This window comes from Macaca fascicularis, chromosome 17 (assembly GCF_037993035.2).
Source record: "Macaca fascicularis isolate 582-1 chromosome 17, T2T-MFA8v1.1".
Lineage (NCBI taxonomy): Eukaryota > Metazoa > Chordata > Mammalia > Primates > Cercopithecidae > Macaca > Macaca fascicularis.
Window position 1 is genome coordinate 85982525 of NC_088391.1, and position 25456 is coordinate 86007980.

The 25456-nt window shown below is 41.5% G+C and overlaps 1 protein-coding gene across 10 annotated transcripts in view; it reads right to left on the reverse strand.

Moving 5' to 3' along the window:
* Positions 1-25456, reverse strand: part of ABCC4 (ATP binding cassette subfamily C member 4 (PEL blood group)) — a 291853-nt gene that overhangs the window by 31603 nt on the left and 234794 nt on the right. For all 10 annotated transcript variants that reach the window (XR_012426459.1, XM_074021271.1, XM_074021270.1 and 7 more), the window contains 4 exons: positions 25064-25164; positions 23520-23711; positions 14586-14741; positions 3348-3437 (listed from right to left, as the gene is read on the reverse strand). Coding sequence is in view for 9 of the 10 variants with exons in the window: in XM_074021271.1 (XP_073877372.1) it covers positions 3348-3437; positions 14586-14741; positions 23520-23711; positions 25064-25164 (539 nt within the window). In the remaining variant the exon portion in view is untranslated. The remainder of the gene's footprint in view (positions 1-3347; positions 3438-14585; positions 14742-23519; positions 23712-25063; positions 25165-25456) is intronic.

Sequence of the window (25456 nt, forward strand, 5' to 3'; positions counted from 1 at the left end):
GAGACAGCAGAGAGACAGAATGTGACAGAGAAATCCAGAGAAACTTGAATGGCATCGGAGTCGTGGTGCTGAATCCCTTGTGTGACATCTCTCAAGATAAACACACACACACAACTTCATGTTTACAATCACCAGGAAGTTAGCTTCAGAATTCTCTACGAGAAGACCCTCAGACTCCATGGACCCCAGGGGAAGATCCCTGACCTATCAGAATGACCCCAGCCTCCATCAACTGGTAGTCATGAAACTTGCTGTGAAAAACTCACAATGCTTCATCTATGAGGAGTGCTCAGCCTTTCCCCCAACCATCCAGAAGGTAAAAAGAACACAAGCACCCAGAGGAAATTTGGAAAATTCAGAAAAACCAAAGAGAAAAGAAAACACTCTCCTCCAGTCTTTGTCTCATTACCCCCAAGCAAGCAGTGTAAATGCTCTGGTGTCTTTCTTAGGTCAGGTTTCGGAATATAAGAATGATGAAAAACAGCTGGAATCACACCGGAAATACAATGTGGTACCCTAATTTTTAGAAACTCTTCCAAATCACTCCTAGAGAAACCTACAATGCCATAAAGAAGTAATTCCCAGAGAAAAGACATCGATGTGATAATTTTTCACTTCTGAGGGGGACCTACCACGTCTTCCACCTCACCATTTCTAGAATTCTTGAGAGACTACTACATTTTATTTTAATTTTGGCTATAACAAATGTAATGAGTTACAGCCATGTTCCACGATGGTTTTTGATAGGATCATCTCCCAATTAACATTTCTTCACTATTCATAGAGAAATGTGTTTCTAAAAAGTAATTTTACTCTCTGAGAATCTGTGACAAGAAATCTCAAGCTCTGAAACAAATAGAAAAATACTTTATGAGTAATTCTTGCTCTTTTAGGGTATGTCACAATTTCACTAATAAACTTGTCCTGAGAATTTAGGGGCAGGAGATTGCCTTATCTTTCTTTACGTTGGACAGTTAACTGTACCCACCTCTTCTCTCCTAGAATTTCACTGTACAGAGATTCACAAATTTAAATGAAATCAGAGGTCAATTGCTTATCGAGTATCAGGAGGTAAAGTAACCAACCTAATTTAGAAAAAGAAAATCCCCACAGTTGCTGGAAAGCAGGGTGGATGTGTAAGGACTCGGCAATGACATGCCTTCAGAAACAAGAATTACTGGCAGGAAACTGTCAGGCCTCCAAGTCTACTTGCTCACAGTCAAAACCCATCTATAAATTAAAGATTTCAGAGCTATCCCTGGAAGGGCAACAATGACAAATGCACCAACTCAAAACAACAACAATAACAATGGAGAGAAATTAATCTCTGTCACTCAGGCTGGAGTGCAGTGGTGCAATCATGGCTCACTGAAGCCTCAACCTCCAGGGCTCACAAGATCCTCCCACCTCAACTCCCTGAGTAGCTGGGACTACAGGTACATGCCACCACATCTGGCTAATTCTTTTTTTTTTTTTATTTTTAGTAGAGACAAAGTCCACTATGTTGTCCAAGCTCCACACTTCTTTGAAATGAAGAGATCAAACATGTTAATACATACCTATTAAATGCTTACTTTTTAAAAAAACTTTTAATATTTATTTATTTTGAGATGGAGTTTCACTCTTATTGCCCAGGCTGGAGTGCAGTGGCGCAATGTCAGCTTACCACAACCTCCGCCTCCCAGGTTCAAGCAATTCTCCTGCCTGAGCCTCCCGAGTAGCTGGGACTACAGGTATGCGTCACCACATCTGGTTAATTTTTGTATTTTTAGTAGAGACAGGGTTTCACCATGTTGGCCAGGCTGGTCTGGAACTCCTGACCTCATGATCCACCCATCTCAGCCTCCCAAATTGCTGGGATTACAGGCATGAACCACCATGCCTGGCCAATTTTTATTTATTTTTATTTATTTATTTATTTATTTTGAGACAGAGTCTTGCTCTGTCGCCCAGACTGGAGTGCAGTGGCACAATCTCGGCTCACTGAAACCTTGGCCTCCTGGGTTCAAGCAATTCTCTTGTCTCAGCCTCCTGAGTAGCCGGGAGTACAGGCGCACGCCACCATGGTCAGCTAATTTCTGTATTTTTAGTAGAAGTGGGGTTTCACCATGTTGGTCAGGCTGGTCTGAAACTTCTGACCTCCGGTGATCCACCCACTTCAGACTTCCAAAGTGCTGGGATTACAGGGGTAAACCACTGCGCCCAACCTTAAATGTTTACTTTTTAAAAGCAAAAAACTGAACTAGGTCCTGTGAGGGATTACCAGTTTTATGATATGGTTTCTGCCATCAATTAGACTGGCACAAATTTGCAGAACTAGGCTGAACAGCTGGGCACGGTGGCTCAAGCCTGTAATCCCAGCACTTTGGGAGGCTGAGGCGGGTGGATCACGAGGTCAGGAGATCGAGACCATCCTGGCTAACATGGTGAAACCCCATCTCTACTAAAAATACAAAAAACTAGCCGGGCGTAGTGGCAGGTGCCTGTAGTTCCAGCTACTCGGAGGCTGAGGCAGGAGAATGGCGTAAACCCGGGAGGCAGAGATTGCAGTGAGCTGAGATCGCGCCACTGCACTCCAGCCTGGGCGACACAGCAAGACTCCGTCTCAAAAAAAAAAAAAAAAAAAAAAAAAAAAAAAAAGAACTAGGCTGAACATAGAAAATCAGTGTTAAAATATACAAACCAACAGCACCTTAATAGTCAAAGCCCTTTTCATGCAAGGGTGAGAAAATTTCAAGAAGTGGCCCAACAGGAACCACATAAATAACAGAAAATCCTCTAGAAATCAATATATTAGTATAAAAACTTAGCAAAGGTTGCAGGGTTCTGTTACTTGCATTAAAATTACATGTTTGCCAATAAATATTATCCCATTCCAACTGTATAATTTACCTTTATAAACACTTTCTTATAAAACTTCAAAGCATTTCATAAATATGATCTATCTCTTAGTTAATGAAAAACAACTATGAGACGTCTTCCCTTACTAGAAATTCCCTAAGAATACAGCACTAAAATAAATGGTGCAGAGTAACTTAGTTACTAACAGGATCTCAACTCATAAATACAACTTCTAGTTTAACTCATTGCTAAAGACAAATAAAACACCACCAAACTGTTTTGGACTATAGGAAGAAAATTAAAATGAGAACAAGTGAAATTTTATTTTTGGTTTTCATCATCATCAGTATACACATTTTAGCATATCCACATCCTCAATGATCTCCTGGGTGGTGAACAAAGTTAGTTAAACCACTAAGCTCCCCTTAATTTCCTGCAATGCTGTAAAGGTACATATACACATACTGATGTTAAAAAATTAGAGATAATTACATTTTATCAATTACCTCTTGTAAGGCATTCCACAGTTCCTCATCCGTGTGCTCATTGAAGGGATCCAGGTTTTTCCTCATTGTTCCAGTGAACAAAACAGGTTCCTAAGTGCTCAAAACAGTCAAGGTCATTACCACAGACTCTTTTCATTTTATTCCAATGCTAACATCAACAACAGAATTAAGATACCAAAAAATAAAATTCATGATAATCATTAATTCCAGCATTACAAATGCCTGTTTACAAAAAAAAGTCTATTAATTTTCTACTGTACAAAGCATGCTCCAAAATACCTTCCAGACCACTGAACACTAACAAAACTGTTGCAATGCGCTATCTTAGAAGAAAACTCAGGCCTGATGTTTAAAACTGCTTTCCTGGTAATATTAACTTAACACGAAATATAAGGATATAATTATTTGAAGGTCTACATCAAGAGAGCTGTAGAAATTAACTATCAATCGTGTAATACTGGAAAATACCAACAGCATGATTAGAGTTTGTGCTTCAAAGCCAAATTATTAAGTATTTTCTAATTTGCACTAAAGAATAAATTAGGATATTTTCTCCATTGGCAAAACAGTTTTCCAGGATTAAGAATCTCTCGCTGGGCACAGTGGTTCACGCGTGTAATCTTAGTATTTTGGGAGGTCGAGGCGGGTGACTCACCTGAGGTCAGGAGTTCGAGACCAGCCCAACCAACATGGTGAAACCCTGTCCCTACCAAAAATACAAAAATTAGCCAGGCGTGGTGGCACATGCCTGTAGTCCCAGCTACTTGGGAGGCTGAGGCAGGAGAATCGCTTGAACCTGGGAGGTGGAGGGTGCAGTGAGCCAAGATCGTGCCATTGCACTCCAGCTGGGCAACAAGAGCAAAACTCCATCTCAAAAAAATAAATAAATAAAAATAAACCTCTCCAATGTCAGAATGGGACATCTTTTTTTTTTTTTTTGGGGGGGTCAAAGGAGATCTAAACGATCGGGGCCAGAGGCACCTCTATTTATGAAGGGATTGCCTCTGATTTTGTATCACTGAATCCCCACATTATCTCATCTGTGCATCACGGTTACCTGGGTCACAGAACCTCCTTATTAACTACAAGAGCAGGGTAACCTGAAAACCATTGTGAAGGAGGTCACAATAAAATTACATCAATTTAAATAGTTTTTCCTATTCATCTACTTCAGGAGGAGCCCACAATTAAATCGCTCTTGGAATATCGGTCTCTTCCTGGATTTTAAGAGAGACTCTTGAACATAAGCTTAGGTAGGCTGTGTGAAAGTTTTCTTCTGGCAGCTGGGTGGGGTGGCGGGCACCTGTAGTCCCAGCTACTTGGGAGGCTGAGGCAGGAGAATCACTTGGACCTGGGAGGCAGAGGTTGCAGTGAGCCGAGATCACGTCACTGCACTCCAGCCTGGGCCACAGAGCAAATCTCCATCTTAAGAAAAAAAAAAAGTTTTCCTCTGGAAGGTTCTAATAAGCTAGGCCATAAGGATATAGGAGCCCCATCAGCTGCTTTCAAGGATGGTGGCAGAACAAGCGGATGCACAGATGTGGAAACAACAGAAGGTGAGACTCTTCCACAGGTACTGGAGAAATGCTCAAGGGAACCACTGGCCTCAAATCTCACCTGGCTTTGGGGCGGGACTGTTCCTCCTCACTTCCCAAAAGCCTGAGAAGAGAGATGAAGGAGGCAGACTTCTTTTTTCACCAGCCATAAAGAAAAATGATACCCAGGGAGGCTCTCATCCCTTTCCCTACAGTCTCCGTTTTAAGGCTGGTGAGGAAGAAATGGATGTAGAAGGCATACAGAGTGCCACCAAAAACATAAGTCCTCAGCAAAATGCAAAAATGGAAATGATGGTAAAATGGGCACTTTGTCTGTGTACAAAGCTGATAAAGTGGCCAATATCCTTCCAAAAGCACTGAAAAGTCACTGGTCACATGATGCTTCCAAATTACCAGATGGAACTGAAAAATTCCAAGAGTCATATGTAAGGCCTGTCTTAAAAGTACCCAACTGAAGACCAAAACCTGAACCACCATCTACACAAGGGTGAGAATTTCTTGTGAGGGGAATAACCATCATTCTGGTTATTTCAGATTAAAAGATAAAAACTTGACTTACTCTCTGTAATTATCAACTCTAAGATTCCAACTAACTAGGTAATTTCTCCTCCTTTCGTTGTTTAAATGAGGTATTCAGAAACAATGTGGCCAGGAGAGGTGTGGCTGCAACTCCTTCCTCTCTCTCTTTGATGCTCCTCCTTTTCCCGACAAGGCCCTAAACTGAGGGCATGATTCCGTTCAGCGGCCAAAACCCAGAGACTCTTTGAGGACGTGTGTTTGAGGAGATAAGGGGGCTAAGAGGGGAATGGGTTAAGAAATGGGCTTTCAGCCCATTTAGAGCTGTAAGACGCAGCTCTTTGCTTATATTAAACAAGTCCATTACCTTGTCTATGACAGCCTATGTTACCTGAACATTTTTTCCTTCAGGTTCCTCTCCTAGAGAAAAATCCTCCGCTTTTACCAGGCCTAGGATTTGACTGAGTGTCCGCCTAGGTTTTCACAGTATGTTCTAGAGAGATGATACCGAAGCTAATTTATGAACACATTTCTTTGCATTTAAAGACTGATTATTCTGCCTCTGTTGAGTGATGGAAGGGCTCATGGTATTAGCCCGTTTCGGAATAGCGGTTTTGGTGGCTCAAAAGAACAGGCATGTGAGTGTAAAATTCAAGTCCAATCATCCTGTCTTCCATAATCCAGGGCCCCTTGCCTGTCCCTTCCTTACTTTCTTCCCTTTAGGAGGGAAACCCCTTTAAATGGATGAATCCCTCGAAAGACCAGGGGGAAGGATTAAAGCATGATTCTTCACAGGACCCTGAGTTGCTCAATTTGAGCCAACAATGTCTGCAGCTGCTTTAGGCTGAGCTCTAAACCCTGACCTCAGATATTCTGCAGGACCTATGGAAGCTCTGCTAATGATCACCAACCATCATTTTTGGCTTTTTTTTTTTTTTTTTTTGGTTAAAAAAGCCAAAATTTAAGTTTAAGCATTTCCCACTGCCATAGAGGTTCCTGCTTAAATCCATACTATCAATTTAAAAGAAAATATTAAGCAATTATTTATGTTTAGTTAGCAGCATTACACAGAAGAAAACAGTTTAGTAAATAAGAATATTTTTCTTTGTTATGACATGCCAAATATATTTTTCATAATGAGTAAAATTTCAATCAAAACTTGTTGAATGAGAATGATTTAATAAAACATTAACTGACTGAACCTATATTTTTCTTTAAAGCCAGCAGGTAATTTGTTAACAATGTCTGTTTTAATAAGCCAATGTGTTTTATACATGGTGTTCATTTTGGTTTCTAATTCTGCTTTCATCCACTTGCCAAATAAGAAACAATTATATTATCTTCAAAAGGTAATAAAAGTGCTCACAGTAGTCACATACTGCAAGAGCAGATAAGAGTCAAATTAATTATCATTTCTGATAGATATTATTATTTAAAGTACCCTCCTCCATGTAATGAAGTTAGTAAACTAATCTTATAAATAAGTGTTGTAAAAATGTTTGCAGGCAGAACATTTCAGAGTAGAGATTTATGGTAGACATACAATCTTCATGTAAAATATAAAAGATTTATTAGCCTAAGTACATATTTTTGATGGTATATATTTTAAAATGTCATTTAATACGAGTTTTATTTTAACCTCCATAGTTAGCAAAACCAATGCTCTGTTCAACGTATTATTTTAAATGAAACACTAGATCAAACCTGTTTTTTCTTTTTTTTTTTTTTGAGATGGAGTCTGACTCTGTCACCCAAGCTGGAGTGCAGTGGCACGATCTCAGCTCACTGCAACCTCCGACTCCCAGGTTCAAGCAATTCTCCTGCCTCAGCCTCCCAAGTAGCTGGGATTACAGGCATGTGCCACCATGCCCAGCTAATTTTTGTATTTTTAGTAAAGGCGGGGTTTTACCACGTTGTTCAGGCTGGACTTGAACCCCTGACCTTGTGATCTGCCTGCCTCGGCCTCCCAAAGTGCTGGGATTACAGGTGTGAGCCACCATGCCCAGCCCAAACCTGTTTTTCATTAGGGTTTAAAGGTCGTACTTTTAAAAACTCTTTGTGCCAAACTGAGTACTAATTTTGTCCTCATTACTCACATAAGACAAGTTGATATTAAACATGTTATCAGGCTGGGTGCAGTGGCTCATGCCTATAATCCCAGCACTTAGGGAGGCCAAGGCAAGTGGTTCACTGGCGGTCAGGAGTTCAAGACCAGCCTGGCCAACATGGTGAAATCCCGTCTTTACTAAAAATACAAAAATTAGCCAGGCGGGGTGGGGCACGCCTGTAATTCCAGCTACTTGGGAGGCTGAGACAGGAGAATCACTTGAACTCAGGAGGCGGAGGTTGCAGTGAGCGAAATAGCGCCACTGCACTGCAGCCTGGGCGACAGAGCAAGACTCTGTCTCAAAACAACAACAACAGCAGCAAAAGAAACCCACCATGTGACCTAAAAATGACCACTCTGAATCAAAGCATTTAGTGCAGTAAATTGATAATCCCTCAGCAGGACTGCAAGACTGAAAACTACAGTCTTCCTAGAGCTTTCGTATAAACTTCTGGAAGACAAGCCTCTCATTATCTCAAGAAGAAACTCTATCCACCAACGTTCAGACACTTAAAACGACCTGGGACCAAGGCAAAAATCGCATAGGGAGTTACAAACCAGCAGGACAAAGCACAATACTTTCCCTTATCTTGTCCCAAACAGGAAACTTCCCTCTCTTAAAATATACACTGCACAGTAGCTAGCCACGACTGCTGCTGCCTGGTGTCCTCAGAGCTACGTGCACATTTCAAATCCTGAAGACCTTGATTAAGGGCAGCTCATCTCCCTGTGCCAAGAATGAGGGAATCACCTAAAGTCACTTCAAATCTTGGTTTCCCTTCTTTTTTAAAAAAACCCTGTAGCCTCTGAATGAACTGATCATCATCCATTTTCAGAAGAAAAGAACATTGTTCGCCAACAAAGGAAAAAGAATTTAAGTCGTGTAAAGTCTTCTTTACATACAAAAAGGTCACCAGCTCCAGGGAGCAGTTCCATGGCCTTAATGAAGACTTCAGTGTGCAGAAACAAAAAACCGACTGCATTAGGCCAGAATCCAATTGTATTTCTTTACTAGTAACTGCATACCTACCTCTTTTCCCTTTGAGTTTTGTTCTCAAAAAGAACTTAAGAAAAAAAAAAAAGGAAAGAAAATCAGGTAATAAAAAGGAAGTCTTAAAGAGACACTCTGGTTAACCTTTTCAACCGACTGAAGAAAATTCAGGGAGTAGAAATACCAAGATAGCAGAAGTCTGAGCAGTGGGCTGCTTTAAAAGTACCTAGCTTTTGCTTTGATAGAAAAACAAAAAAGTCCAACAAATATGAAAAATGAATCTGTTTAATGCTAACAAAGATTATACCTGTTGATGTACGCCAGCCCTTAGGGTGCTATCATAAATGTTCAATTTGCATTAAGTTACTCTTTAGTTGAAAACATTTATTTGTGTCCATAGGATTGGAGGGCTCTAGGAGTAAATAATCCATCCAAAAAAAAGTTTTGAAATCCATTTTTCCAGATCCTTCAGTTAAGCAAACTCTTGTCTGAGTTATAGTATCACCTTGGTGCTCTCTTTGGGAAGGGCAATTAACTACCTTGTGTCCTGAACACAAAGGAAGCATCCATTTCAGCTAACTATTCTGTTTAGGGTAGTTATTTAGGAATTACTTTCACTGTTTGCTTCTTCCTGAAATTTTAAATACAAATTGAGGGGTACTTTCTTAAGAATTCGGTATTTTTTTTTTTTTTTTGTGAGACAGAGTCTCCCTCTGTCACCAGGCTGGAGTGCAGTAGTGCAATCTCGGCTCACGGCAACCTCTGCCTCCCAGGTTCAAGCAATTCTCCTGCCTCAGCCTCCCAAGTAGCTGGGACTACAGGCATGCACCACCACGCCCAGCTAATTTTTGTATTTTTAGTAGAGACAGGGTTTCACCATGTTGGCCATCATGGTGTCGATCTCTTGACCTCATGATCCACCCGCCTCGGCCTCCCAAAGTGGTGGGATTACAGGCGTGAGCCACCACACCCAGCGCAGTATTTGTTTCTTAAAGTGACTCCAGGACTGGCCCCCGACTGTGTATGTCATCATTTCTGTTCTTTCCCAGGTCCTTGCTGCTTACTCCTAACCACGAATTTGAGTTGCTCATGGTGTGGTCAAGAGTGACAGAGGACCCTGAGCCATAAATGAAAGGGATAAGCCAGGAAGAGAGAGAACACAGAAATTCGTGCTCCACACAACCCAGGAAGCCATGCAGGCCAGACTCGCCTAAACATGGCCATTCAAAGAAACAGCACTTGGTTCTGCTTTTGCTGTGTTTGCTCCAAACTTCCTAGATTCCCTACATCAGGGTGTGGCGACACAAGCCATTTGGCTTTCCACTCATTTTTTAGGATGAGGGGCGTATGCTTTCTGCACTGCAGACCAGTAACCTTCATGTAACCTCAAGTCTCCGGCCTTCTCCACCCTCTGCAGCCAGTGAGGCCTTGAAAGACAAAGGGCTCTGAGCTCCCACAAGGTAAGGCTTAGAGGATCTTCTGACGCTCATTAGCCCATGACACATAAGTGAATACACCCTGTTTCCAAAAGGATTTTCTTTTAGTGCTTAGTGTCACTTAAGGTTTTGGAAAAAATAAAAAAATAAATAAATCACAAACAATTTAGTCTTTCAAAATGACCTAACTGTCCAAATGACAAAGTTCAAAGAAAAGATACCTTTTGACTTTGCTGCATATTTGCTCTCTTTGGTTATGGTTTCTGGGGACCTTGTTTAAGTTGGGTAGACAGAAAAACAATGAGCACTTTGGGAGGCCAAGGCAGGCAGATCACAAGGTCAGGAGATCAAGACCATCCTGGCCAATGCGGTGAAACTCCGTCTCTACTAAAAATGCAAAGATGAGCTGGGTGTGGTGGCACACACCTGTAATCCTGGCTACTCGGGAGGCAGAGGCAGGAGAATCACTTGAACCCAGGAGGCAGAGATTGCAGTGAGCTGACATGGCGCCACTGCAGTCCAGCCTGGCAACAGAGTGAGACTCTGTCTTAAAAAAAAAAAAAAAAGAAAAGAAAAAGAATGAGTAAAATGTTTGATGAGAAATCATGCTGTCCAACAAACATCTACTGAAAAAAAAATTGAGTTGGATAATTCTGAGTTCTGATTCTACTACTTATTAACTATTCATCTCCAGGTAAGTTATGAATCTCCCCGAGCCTCAGTTTCCTTCCTGGAGAATGGGGCTAACTTGATACACCCCACAGGGCTGCGGTGACAATCACCATGTCATGAGGCTCCTTGCATGGTGCTGCCAGGCAGCAAGAGCCTGGCCAAGCAGGGCAGGACAGTGAGGTGTGCTGTTCTTCAAACAGCAGGTGCAACCAATGGATCATGAAATCACTTTTGTGGCTCGTGACCATCATTATGTCTTTTAGATGAACCAGAATAGAATGGATATAATAGAAAATATCAGGGCGTAGAAGCATGGAGTAATATTTGTGAGACTTTTGTTTCTGTGCATGTGTGTGCACCTGCACAAGCCCACACTAAATCATGCTGCAAAGCAGAGTTCCAATCAGGGATTGCGCCGGCCAACGTGGGTTTAAAGTCCCTAGGAGAGGGTTCAGGAACTCAGGATCTGGCATATGGGATTTGCCGTAAATTCCATTTGAATCCTGGCTCTGCTGTTTACTTTTAGTTAAGTGCGTTAAGCTCTCTGTGCCTGTTTGAAAATATGTCAAATGAGGATGACACAGAATTGCTGTGAGGACGAAGTGGGAGATGGCAAGGAAAGAAGCTAACCATGTTACGGATTCCGCAAATGTTAGGAATTCTCACTACCTGTGTAACTTGTCTGCACGCAACTATCACTAAAGCACTGGATCTAAGAGGGACAAGCCCCTGTTCTCACGCAGGGCTGAGAACCAGTGTCAGTTGCCTGCTCAGGAAATGCAAAGCATTAGTGGGGTACTGACAGTGGTCAGGAATGCCGCTAAGACCGGGGTGGGGGAAAGCCAGAAAACAAAGCAATAGCCTCACCTTTTGTTCCTTGTGAAAAAAACATTAGATTTCTCTCTTAGGTTTTTATTGTGCATTTTTTGTTTGTTGCTGCTTCATTATTTAAATTTACATAAACAATTTGGTTAAAGGAATTCACCAAGGATCACAAAAATAGAAACAGAAGTTAATGAGCCAAGTCCTTCTAGAATAGTGAGTAGCAATAATACCCTAAAGGCCTCTACCCCAATCCTTAATTAGAAATAGTTACTATTTATTGAGCATTCCTCAGAACCCAGAGTAGGACCACAAACATGTTCTCATCCAGTAAAATCTTCACAGCAAATCTGTGAGTTAGTAATTACTAGGCTTGGTTTAAGGATGAGGAAACTGAAGCTTGGAGGCTAAGTGACTTCATTGAGGTCACACTTGTATCAGGCAGTGCTGGAATAAAAATGTGGGTCGTGCTGACGCTTAGAAGATGCTCTGAAAGATTCTATCCCAGGTAGTCTGCTGAATGATTTCCTGGGTGGTATTAAGCATTGCACAGTGGCTCTAGACCATGTTACTTTTTTTCAACCAACATTGAGCCTTGCAGACAAAGCCATACAAAGTTAAAAAAGAAAGCTTCTATGTTTACAATGCTTGGAGATCAGGATCTACATGGATACAAAGCTTAGCAGTGTTTTGTAAGCATGCTTTCCGGACTACATACATAGAGCATTTGCTCAAAAGTAGGGTGGAAACTTATGGAACTGAACCAAAACCTGGTGATGTCAAGGTATATTTAGTCTTTGCTCAGATGTGCTTCCAAAACGTTACTGGCAGAGCCAAGAATCATCTAATGTTACTTCTTTATTTAGAGTTCTTTTATGTACACAAGCACACAACTATTTCTTATTAAGAAGCATTCAAAGTAATGCAGGGCACGTTCCTAGAACCTTTCATCCAAGGATATAAAAGTACTTTACAGACATGCGCATTATCTCTGCTGAGAAAACCTCATTTGGCCCATTTTTGAGATGGGCATAACCAAAATATAAAACTTGAGAATTTATACTCTCATTTTCTACTGTAAGCAGGAAGTCATGCTTCTAACAGCCAGAGGGAATCTAACGTGCTACACATTTCTTCCCATTTTATCCTGAAAGGGATACTTTTTCTTCTTTAAATTAAAAATAAAAATTGTGGTAAAATACACATAGCATAAAATGTATCGCTTTTGCCGTTTCAAAGTAAACATTTCAGTGATCTTAAAGACATTCACATTGTTTTGTAGCCATCACCACCATCCATTCACAAGATGCCTTTCATCTGACAAAACCGAAGTCCTTTGTGAAATACTGTAACTCCTCATCCCCCACCTTCCCTCAGCCCCTGGTGGCCACCCTTCTACTCTGTGTCTCTGTGAATTTGACTAGTCTAGGTACCTCATATTAGGGGAACCATCTAGTGTCTGTCCTTTTGTGACTGGCTTATTTCACTTAGCATAATGTCTTTAGGGTATATCTGCATTATAGACTGTCAGGATTTTCTTCCATTTTAAAGCTGAATAATTCCCCATTGTATGGATGGACCACATTTTGTTCATCCACTCATCTGGTGACAGACACTTGAACTATTTCCACCTTTTGGGTACCATGATGATCGTGGATGTACGAAACTCTGAAATCCTGCTTTCAACTCTTTCTGGAAGTGGAACTGCTGGATCACGTTAGCTCTCATTTTTGGGGAACTCTATACTGTTTTCCAAAGTGGCTGCACCATTTTACATTCCCACCAACGGTGCACAGGGCTCCAATTTCTTCACATCCTCAAAATTACTTAAGAGTAATTCCAATTGTTTTAGAGGTCAGTGCTAGGATAGCCATAACTGTAGTTGGTCTAAGATAAAAATCACATTCTCCTTCCCTTCCAGTGGCATGTTCTCTATGCTTCCTAATCAATGGGCATTGAAGAGTTATTTCCACATGCCCAGAAAGTTCATTTCTGCCTGGGTTTTACTCTTGTCTCCTCTGTGTTTCTCTTCTCCAGAATGTATGTGTGTGTGTGTGTGTGTGTGTGTGTGTGCTCCTCAGCTCCCCCCAATGACTACAGAGTGTTAAAAAAAAAAAAAAAAAAAACCACATTAAAAGAAAAAAAAACAACCCAGTCATGTGTGGAGCTGAATATGCGGAAATGTTAAAGTGAAGGACAGGATGGAACTGTGAGGCCCGATGGGAGCCACGAGGTCCCACAGCTGCAGACCCCATGCCGGCTTGGACAAGGTCTATGTTGCTCATGCCTATACACCTGGAGAGTAGTAATTACTCAATGAATACTTTCTGAATTTATGTTACATATGAACCAAAGCAATGACAGGAGCTCTTATTGTACAAAGAATCCAATCTCTAGAACACTCCTTGAGAGTCACACTTCTACAAAGGAGAAGAAAAGAAAATAGAATCAGAGTCCAGAAAGGGATGGCCAATTTAACCCTCCACCATCGGAGCAAACACTCACTGGGTCTGTGTGAAGAACACCACGCACTCTTACAACAGTGATCGTAAGAAAGACGAAGATGAAGTGTAGAGAGATGGAATTCCTTCTCTCATGTTCTTCCTTGCTAGTCTGCAACAACTTACTGGTTAAAATCATTCACCAAGAGCTAGATTCTAAAAGTCATCGCAAAGCAACTATAAGTTTTTTAATTCTCACAGCCCACAGTTTCACAGAAAGCCCTTCATGGAGGTAATCACCTTTGAGAAGGTAGCTTTAGTTCCTACAGCAAAATTCCAACATTAAGACATTTAAAATCCACATCTCCCTATAGAAACCTCCCCAGTGCTAAACAAACCATGCATCATTTTGTTCTTTATGGTTATCAGTGGATAAAACTGTGGCATCTTAGTATAGAAACCTATCTGGGTAAGTTATTCACACACACACACACACACACACACACACACACACACAAACGAAGCCAGATATCAAATGAAAATACCTGTTGAAAATATCTGCTCATAAAAACATGCTCTATTGGGTGAAAAAAAAAACAATCCTTTCATCCAATTAAAAAAAAGCAATAAAAGTAAAAGCAATTAAACATAGTAGCTCTTATAAAAGGGGCAGGTAAGGACGCTATGACTTGCATACCTGAGGTATGATTGACATTTTCTTCCTTAAATCGTGAAGTCCAATTTCAGTTGTCAAGATCTTATCAATCCAAATTTTACCTTCGGGTTCTGACAGTCTAAAAAGGGCTGAGATGAGGGAACTTTTTCCAGCTCCAGTTCTTCCCACAATGCCAACCTACAGAGAGATCCAGGAGGCAGGATTAAAAAAAAAAAAAAATCACAAGATGCAGCAAAACTAGGAGAAAACTTTCGGTTTTTGAAGAAGAATTAAGGACATTCTATATTGAGAGTAGTCTAAGACTTTCCCAACATCAGCACTGATGACCTTCTGAGCTGGATACGTCTTCATTTTGGGGGCTGCCCCAGGCATTGTGGGAGGTTTGCTAGTATCCCTGGGCCCTACTGCATAGATGCCAGGAGCACACTCCCAGAATGATACCACCGAAAATGTCACTGACAAATGTCCTCTGGGGCAAAACTGCCCCTGGTTGAGATCCACTGCTCTAAATAAGAGTTAAAAATAACCGAATTCTTTTACTGGCATTGAAAAGTCAACAGTCTCCTAAGTGGCCCATGAAAAGGCAACTTTTAAATTAGCTTTACTGGCAGGATCTGAGTAATGTGAATTTCTGATAATTTCACAGGGATATTAATTCAAGACAAAGGTGTCAGAAGTGACATAAACGAGTATTCATTCTTCCAGAGTTCTATTATTTAAGATAACATATTCTTTGGTAGAGAAACTTCCAAATATTAAATATCTGACCATATTTTGTCTCAAAAGGAAATGTTTTAAAATTCTGAAGTAAAGATTGCAGTGTCTTAAAAGACACTAGCAGCCAAAACACACATAATGAGATCAACAACACAAATAACATTTGCCGTTTACGTAAGGCCTTTCATCTGCACAGTTCAAAAGGCATTCTACAAACTAATTAATACTTACAATTGTCCCTTGAGAAACATTTGTGTCAAGTATCACTCCTCTATTAAAGCCGAGACAGAGCGAAATGAAGTGCACGGCCAATACGATCAAAGAATCAATAAAATGCAGGAAAAAAGGTGGGGGCAATACCTCTATATTGTAAAAACTGGCTTTCACATGTGTGCATATAAATCTGTATGCAGAAACTGGCCTCTGTGCCAAGGACCTTGCCCACCTGCAAATTTCCTGGTGGGAACTTCCCAAGAAATGACATCCTCCTTATTTAGGAATCTGGAGTCAACGAAGGACATAAAAGATGCCTTCAATGATTTGTCGATTATTTAATAAATTTTAAAACTCACTGCAGAACTTTACTGGGCACTGGGTATGTGTTGGGAATGTTACATATTACCTCATTTGAACACTTCCATATCTGTAAAGTCAATAATGACATTTCCACAAGGAATTTTATCTTTAAAGAGATACATGTACAAAATATAAAAATGTAAATGTTTAAAAAGTGGCTTTAGCTAATTGTATTACCTTTGGAGTCATATTCTACCTTATGGTAAATCCTAGTTTATACTTTATAGGTGGCCCATTTTCTGCACATAGGTACATCTGGGTGTGTGTGTGTGTGTGTGTGTGTGTATATATATATATATATATATATATACACCAATTTGAATTTCTGAGATAATTTCACAGGGATATTAATTTCACAGGGATATTAATTCAAGACAGAGGTGTCAGAAGTGACATAAACGAGTATTCATTTTTCCAGAGTTCTATCATTTAAGATGACATAGTCTTTGGTAGAGAAACTTCCTGACTATATTTTGTCTCTGTCACACACACACACACACACACACACATACACACACACATACATACAGTGTGTGTGGCTCATGTGTTTCTGAGTAAATCAGCACATACCTAGACACAGACAAATGCTGTGTTTGTGAGAATGTGTGGACACTCACATTATCAGCTCTATGGGAAACTGATCCATCTGTGCAAACCTGGACATTTGTAGGCTATTATTGGTAGATGGCCAGGATGGACTCCTTAAAGGTAGGGACACTGAGGGCTGCCTACAACCATAAGACTAGGCACTCCACACTCAGGTGAGGATATAATCAGCAAAAGGCAACCAAAGAAAACCTGGCTCTGGTTATTTCTCTTTTCAAAGTCATCAAAATTACAGTCCCAAGTCTTTCACAAGTCACCAATGGGTTTTACCAAATCCTATGGAGAATATCACTAATATCAGTAAGTTTACATTCATAACACCAAAAAGACACTTAGTCTTATTTTAATTGCTTTGCAATTGACCCTTTTTATTTTCCCAACTGGGCCAAGAGTGATCTCTTTGGGCAAACATTAGACATTTGTACGTGGGTCTCTCTTCATATACGAAACTCAACATGATCAATACCCAACACCCCCCTCAAAACAGCTGCTGCTTCTGACTCCTCCATTTTAATCCAATAAATTCTTCCCCAAGTTCACAGGCTCAAAACATGCACCTCCCAGCTTTCCCCAACTCCAAGCACTAAAAATATTACTTGTTCTGTTTCTTGACTCAATACCCTCATTTTAATTTCTGCAACATTAGTTGAGTGCAAGGCTGCATTAACATCTGAAAAACAAAAATGCTTTTGCTAGTTATAATCAGTGCAAGTGAATTTGAAAAATAAATAAATGCTAGCCACAACCCCAGCAATCTAACAGAATCCTTGTCACATGTTAATACCTTTTCTTTCTGAACTTGAGTGTGAGTTATCTACATTCCTAAAGATATAATCTCATATATTTAGGCAAAATGAGAATATGAACAGATTATTGTAATCTATTTTCATTTATTATTTAATAAAAGTACTTACTTCAGTAGCTATGTATTACAGTATATGATTATTTATTCAACAAATCCCCTATTTGTGGATGTTTAGGCTCCAATATTTCGCTATTGTAAATAATACCATGTTAAATATGCTTGAAGCTACATCTTTGCAAACAACCTTAATTAGTTTCTTAAAATAAATTCTTAGATGTGGAATTGCTGAGGAACAGGTATGAACATTTTCAAAGGAGGCTGTTAAGTGATGCCAAACTAGCCTCCAGAAATAGGATACCAATTTCTACTCCCACCTGTATCCCTGCAAATTCACTAAGCAGGGTGTTACAACTTTGTTTTAGTCAACATTAGTTTGATTCTGCAAAGTGGAATCACTTGCCCTATCACATCTTGCCAGTAGTACATAAAATCAATTGGCTTCGGGCCTGTAGCGTCTTCCCGTGCACTCAATTCTCAGATTAAACTTCCGAAGTACGGCTCTCTGCCTGGCACTCCACACTGGGAAAGCTCCTCTACAAAACGGTCCCAACTAACCTTTCCATCCTTAGCGCCATGAGCTGGCTTGAGTTGGCGGGGTGGCTGTGAGGACTAAGTGTGCACATGTGTGTTATTCACCTGGTAGTTCATGCCCCTGTACACTCAGAGGTGCCTAATTCTTCATTCACATCGAATCACGGCATCGAGCCTTGGCATATGCCATTGTGCCTTTCACATGAATTTCGACCTGCTGAAATTCTAACCACCTTCCAAAGTCTGTTTCAAATGCATAATTGCATTAAAATCCTCCACCTGTCCCCATGTGGATTTCTCCCACACTTAATGGCTGTCGTAACGCCTTTTCTAAACAGCCATAAAATCTGTGAACTCCTTCTGCCTTACAGAGCAGCCATTTATATGCTCCTTTGTTTCCTCTACTAGGCGGTATGTGCTGTGGGCAGGACCTATATTAGAATTAGCTCTGTATTATTTGTATCACCTGTGGTGTCCTGCAAAACACAGAAGTCCCCCAGAGAGTTGAGCATTTAACTCAGGCTTGAAACACTTATGGGAAATCTGTTGCCATACTGTTCAGGTATACAGTAAGCTGGGTGTTTTACACCTTTTATCTTGCTTAAGTATACAACTCTAATGGTTAGGCCCTATCACTTGCATTTTGCAAAAGAGAAAAATAGAGACTTAGTAAGATTGATTAAACCATCTGAAATAACTGAGCCCCTAAGTGACGGAATGGGACTGAAACCCAGGTCTGCCTGCCTCTTGCCCATTCTGTTGATGGCCTCCCAATCACTTGGATAGCCTGGCTCTGTATTCCCTTGGTGTAGCTAGAAGGGATACGGCAGGGAGAAGTGTGGTTGTATTTAAAGGCACTGGCCTGCCACACTGGTCCTACTGTCACACATTTAATGCATGCTGTGGACAGGGATGAGTATAAAAAGGTGGCTGGGACAAGAAGATGACTACTTTGAGCCAAGACAGTACCTGTGTTAGGGTGGATTACAGCTGTTGACAGGAAGAACTGGCACCCACAGAAGAGGCTGGGAGAAAAGCCTGCAGCTACGTTGGACATGGGGCAACTGGGAAACAGGCCAGACAGACCTAGTGTACTGTCTGGGGCAGTGAGACTCCTTTTGATCCCATCAGTAGTGAAGGGAACTCAAACACATGGCTGTGCTGAGCTGGTATGAGGACAGAGACTGCTATTCAGGGAAGGCTGTCCGGCGGGATGAAAACTGTGATAGAAGACAGAGATGACTGGAAAGGTGCAAATGAATGCATAAATGTGGAATCACAGAATTAAATTGTAATGTAAATTCATAATTTACAGAATATAAAAGTAAAACAAAAACAAAAACAGAAAACAAAAAACCTGTCGGGTGGCACTTGGCCCAGGACTATCCAGTGTCTCATGTTTAGTCATAAGAGGGGCTGGGGAAATCCATGAGCTCAACTTCAAGTTGTCAAAGGAAGTTTCTTGGAAATCACAGATTATTAGTCATCAAAAATTGTTTAGCGGAGAGTGATGGCTTTACTGCAGGGGCAGGAGTGGGGGTGGTTCTTGTCCCAATGCAATTTTAATCAAAAGGGTGGGGTGGGCCTGAGAGTCTGCATTTCTAACATGTTTCCAGCAGAGGCAGGTGATGCTGATCCCGGCCCCTGAGATGAGCAAGTAGGCAGGGGAAGTGGGACAATCTAGCTGTGAGAGGAGGGGTTTCTCAGCAAACATTAATGTAAAAAAGGAGAGAATATAAGAAACTAATATTTTGCACATTATAGCAAGGTCTAGTACACATCTGTAAAAATGTATTATCCAAGTAATAGCTCTGAGCAAGGGGAAAAAAAAATAACAAACCAAAATCAATCTACCTCTAAAGATGAAAAATGCTTTAAAATGGCCCAGTACTCTCTAAAATGATTAAATCAACCACAAAATCATCTAAATGAAAAATGCATCCAGTGTTTGGAGTGTAACCAGGAAGCTTAGGGTGGTAGATACCTCATTTTAGTGCTTTCTTTTTTACTCGCTATTTCTTCCATGAATTAGAAACCTACTTAGCACCTATTACTTTTGCCTATTTATTATAATGTCCAGGAAATCTGAGCAGATGAAGCAACTGAAAGAGAATGAAGCCCTGTTTCTGCTGTGTGGACACATTCCTACATCCCCGCCGGAAACAATGCGCCTCTCCATCAGCTCCAACAGCAAAGGGACTGCCTGCGATACTGGGGCCGCACGCAGGTGTGGAGGAGACACACCCTGAACATACACAGGCAAAGTGGAACCAACTCACCATGATGTTGCCTGAATGCCGTCTCTGAATACACAAATGAAGCTAAAGGTGACACTGTGAGTGAACCAGGACACAAATCAAAAGCCAAGTGGGGTTGGGCGCGGTGGCTCACGCCTGTAATCCCAGCACTTTGGGAGGTGGAGGCAGGTGGATTGCTTGAGGTCAGGGGTTCGAGACCAGCCTGACCAACATGGTGAAACCCCATCTCTACTAAAAATTCAAAAATTAGCCAGGTGTGGCAGCGGGCACCTGTAATTGCAGCTACTCGGGAGGCTGAGGCAGGAGAATCGCTTGAACCTGGGAGGCAGAGTGAGCCGAGATTGCGCCGCTGCATTCCAGCCTGGATGACACAGCGAGACTCTGTCTCAAAAGCCAAGTGGTTGCAGCTATAATCCAGTCTTCAAATTCAATTTACCCTCCCACATTTTAGATCTCAGGTAATCCTATGATTTGGGATGGTTTTAAGATGGAACACTATCAATGTGGGGATATAGGTTGTTTTCTAACTTGTACAACAGAGGTTTGTAGATAATTCATATTTTATGGCTTCAAGGGAAATTTACAGCGTGGCCAAACTAACAGAATGATATTGATCAGGTAGGACCTAATAAACACATTGTCTGAGAGTACGCAGACATCCCCCTGGCACCATCAGAACAGAATGTGAGAAACCTGCCTTCAGCAAGAGCTACAGCTGCTGCTGCCTGCAGAGTGGTCTCCACCCTCTTCACACTCACAAGGTCGCTGGGTAGATAATGACGAATCAGCTTTTGCTGCTTCCCTGGGTATTATCTGGGCATGAATCTGTACATTTCTTTTTCATGGCACAAGGGTATCATTCATTCAATTATGGCTATAGCCCATTAAATGGGTCTGTGGTAGGAAGCAAAAGAAGAAAAAGAGCAGTTTTGAAAGTATCTAACACTGACACCTGTTGTGTGTGTTTTGTTACTGATTTCTTCATACGTGCCTATCCCTCACTCTCAAAGGCACACACCATGTGCCCTGCAGCATGCCATTTTCTGGGGGCACAGAGATGAACATAAAATGCTCCCTGAATTTAAGAGACTCAGGGTACTGTGAGATGCTGACTCGGAATTATAAATCATGCCATCGTGCTATCTTCTTTAAAAAAAAATTGTGGTAAAATACACAAAAGTACTTTATGTACTTTTAAAATTGTAGTAAAATAACATCAAATTGATTATTATAATCACTTTAAAATGTACAGTTCAATTATGTTAAATACATTCATGTTGTTGGGCAACCACCACCATCATCCATCTCTAAAACTCTGTTTATCTTATAAAACTGAAACTCTATACCCATTAAACACTAACGCCTATTCCCCTACCCTGCCACCCACCATCCTACCTTCTGTCTCCATGACTGACTACTCCAGGTACCCACTTGTAAGTGGAATCTTACAGCACCGTCCTTAGGTGTCTGGCCTAGTTCACTTAGCATACTGTCCTCAGGGCTCATCCATGTCACAGCATGTGTCAGAATCACCTCCTTTTTAAGTCTGGATAATATTCCATTATGTGTGTGTATCACATTTGGTTTTTCCATTCCTCGGTCAATGGACACTTGGGCTGCTTCCACCTACTGCTCACTGCAAATAATGGTGTTATGAACACAGGTGGACCACAAATGTTATATTAAAGAATCTGGCCAGGCATGGTGGCTCATGCCTGTAATCCTAGGCATGATTTGGGAGGCTAAGGTGGCTGATCACTTTAGCTCAGGAGTTCGAGACCAGCCATGGCCAACATGGCAAAACCCGGTCTCTACTAAAAATACAAAAATGAGTTGGGTGCCGTGGTGCACACCTGCAATCCCAGCTACTGAGGAGACTGAGGCAGGAGAATCGCTTGAACCTGGGAGGCGGAGGTCGCAGTGTGCCGGGAATGTGACATTGCACTCCAGCCTGGGTGACAGAGCAAGACTCTGTATCAGAAAAAGAATCTATAGGACGATGTGGAGAACAGAGTTTCAAAGGGGCAGAGATGTCTGAAGTGACTGAAAAAGGATGCACACTAGGAGCAAGGCAGACAGGTGCTTGGGGAGAAGGACAGCACCCTGAGGACAAGGGCTGTGTGTCCATATTGGGAGTTGTAAGGAAAGGGGTGGGAAGGGGAAGAGATTCTCCTGTCTTGTTTGCTCTGGTTTAGTTCCTTCAAGAGAATGTCCTAGTCCTAGCCAAGGGCCCCAGGCCACATGTGAAAGGGACGTTGCTGGTAGACTTAGTTGCCTGCAGAATGAGCTCACAAACCTCCACACAGCCTCCCAAGCCCCTCCTTGCTTTCCTTTCACTGACTTTGAGTGAGTCTCTGGTGCCTTTACTGCCTCCAGCTTGGGGGTCTGACTTCTGAGCACTGATGGGGTCATGGGATCTGCGTCTTCCCTGGGGGCTGAGAGCCACACAGGTCCTGTCGGGGTGGGCCTGGGGCTCAGTAAGGTTGCAGCAGCTGCTCACCCAGGCCAGGAGCTGGCCATGTAAGGATCAGATCTGTGATCAAACTGTTTCAGAAAGAAAGAGTTTGCAGTGAGAGGGATGGGGAGGGAAAGCAAAACACAGGTTAAAGGAAGGCAAGAAAGACTAACGAAAGGGCCTGATATGGTTTGGCTGTGTCCCCACCCAAATCTCATCTTAAATTCCCACATGTTGTGGGAGGGACCCAGTGGGAGGTAATTGAATCATGGGGGCAGGTCTTTCCCGTGGTGTTCTCATGATAGTGACTAAGTGTCATGAGATCTGATGGTTTTATAAGGGGAAGTTTCCCTGCACAAACTCTCTCTTTTCTTACTGCCATCCATAGAAGATGTGACTTGCTCCTCCTTGCCTGCCATCATGATTCTGAGGCCTCCCCAACCACGTGGAACTTTAAGTCCATTAAACCTCTCTTTCTTCTGTAAATTGCCTAGTCCCAGGTATACCTTTATCAGCAGCGTGAAAACAGACTAACACAAGACCAAAGGACTGAGGAGGAGAAAGGCTGGAACAGAAGCTGCAGCAATGGAGAGGAAGAAAAGGACTTGAGAAACGCAACAAAGTAAAAATCAACAGAATTAGACATGGGAGTGTTGGTGACACAAAGCCAGAGTTGACTTCCAGGAAAAACCCATGAGTAATTAGGTGTCAAACAGAGTATCCTGGGTCACGTTAAGCTCCAGCCCTGAGGCCCGGGGCCCACCAACCACAATAAAGCAGTTCATAGCATGAAGAAAGAATGTTGGTATCCACATTCCATGGTCAGTTTCCAAGACAGGTTAACCTATGTACCACTAATCCCCTTCACATATCCACAAGGAAGACAGCAAGCACACAAAGCACTAAATCTTCTGAAATTGAGAAGAGGCAAGATGCTTTAAACAAACCTTTTCTCGTGATTTAATGAGCGCTGTCAGATGCTTCAGTACCAGAGGCCCATCTAGACTGTACATGAAGTTCACATTGTCAAAGATGATCACTCCTTCATGGGGCCAGGTCGGTGGCGGGCGTTTCTGACATTCCCAAGGTGCTTCTTTTTCAAGGTCTGTGTATTCAATCACTCTTTCTACTGAGATCATCTGAAAGAAATATGACATCCCCAGGGGTTAGGAATGGAGGGTGTCATTTATGGATGTTAAGAGACTGTCAATGAAATGTTCTTCTTTCATACATAGTTGGTTAAGGAGAGAAGCAGGAGACAGACGAGGATGTTGATGACTTACAAATTTGGTTCATCATTCTGTAACACCTTCACTTACAACCACTTCCTTCAACATCAGGTTAAAAGAATGAGAGAAATGAATGCTTAGATTTTGTTTATCCACTTTTCACATCTGTATTAAAGGCAAGAAAATTTTGTAAAGGAAAAGAATACTCACAGCCACCAATCAAGAATAGTTTGCTGGCTGGGCGCGGTGGTTCACACCTATAATCTCAGCACTTTGGGAAGCCGAAGTGGGTGGATCACCTAAGGTAAGGAGTTTGAGACCAGCCTGGCCAACATGGTGAAACCCCATTTCTACTAAAAATATAAAAATTAGTCGGCTGTGGTGATGCATGCCTGCAATCCCAGCTACTCGGGAGGCTGAGGCAGGAGAATCACTTGAACCCGGGAGGCAGAGGTTGCAGTGAGCCGAGATCTCACCACTGCAGTCCAGCCTGGGCGAGAAGAGCAAAACTCTGCCCCCTTACCCCAACCCCCATTAAATAATCTTTTGCTATAGAAGGATCACCTGATATAGATCGGTTAAATTGGATGATCATGAAACCTCACTGCAATAATTACTCAACTTTTGCTCTACGGGAAGAATGAAAAGATTTTTAAGTTCATTGCTTTTCTCCCTTTAGGGGAAGGTGCAAATATTTAAAACATTGATTAAAGCCTCCTATACCACCATAAACTAATACCCTTTTTGACTAACACCTTCCAAGAGGTGGCTTTCTGTGCCACGAAGGCACACCAGCAAACCTCAGGCCTTCCTTCCTTCTGTTCATCACATAAGAGAGTAAACACTGGAACTGGGAGAGGAGGAGACCCATTAATTAAATATAAACAACCTCAAAATCCTGAAATCTTCTTTTACCAGGAATGAGGAATTACCCATTAAGAAACAAAAATAAACAGGCTTCTAAGAAATTAGCTTATATCCTCTCTAGAATTTCTGAACCTCCCTCCTACAGAGACATTTATTACATCTGAAAAAGCTTGTGATAAATATAAAACCTGCTGACATAGCAACCATAAGACTCAGAAAAAGATGTATATATTTTATTTTACATTAACTTAAAACAGATGGAGGATGGATCTTTAAAAAATCTGTTAGCAAAGATGTAAAAATTACAGTTTTAGTATTTCACATTAGAATGGCTTTTATACCTTTTAATGGCAAGGAGACTTGAAAAAGCAAAAGAACGTGAAGATGAATATTACCATATTCTCAACTTCGGCACTTTGTCGAACACACCACTGAAACATCCCCATGAGTGTGAGGGCGTAGGACAGCGCCAAGCCCACCTGCCCGGCATCCAGAGCTACATAAGGAGGAAGAAGGGAATAAAGTCAGTCTCACTTCACACCTAGGCCTGGCTCCTTCTGCCACTAAGCAAGAGGAACCCTTCATGATGTCAAAACAATTATCATATAATGACATTTATAGCTATACTTTTACCATTTGTTGCTTGAGATCAAGAGACAATGGGGAAAACAACACTGTATATTCAGAAAAATTATTAGATGATTTTATGAATTCCAACAGGATCGACATACATTTAATTAACCGCATTATATATGCAAGAAACAATGTCATTATTCAGACATTCATTA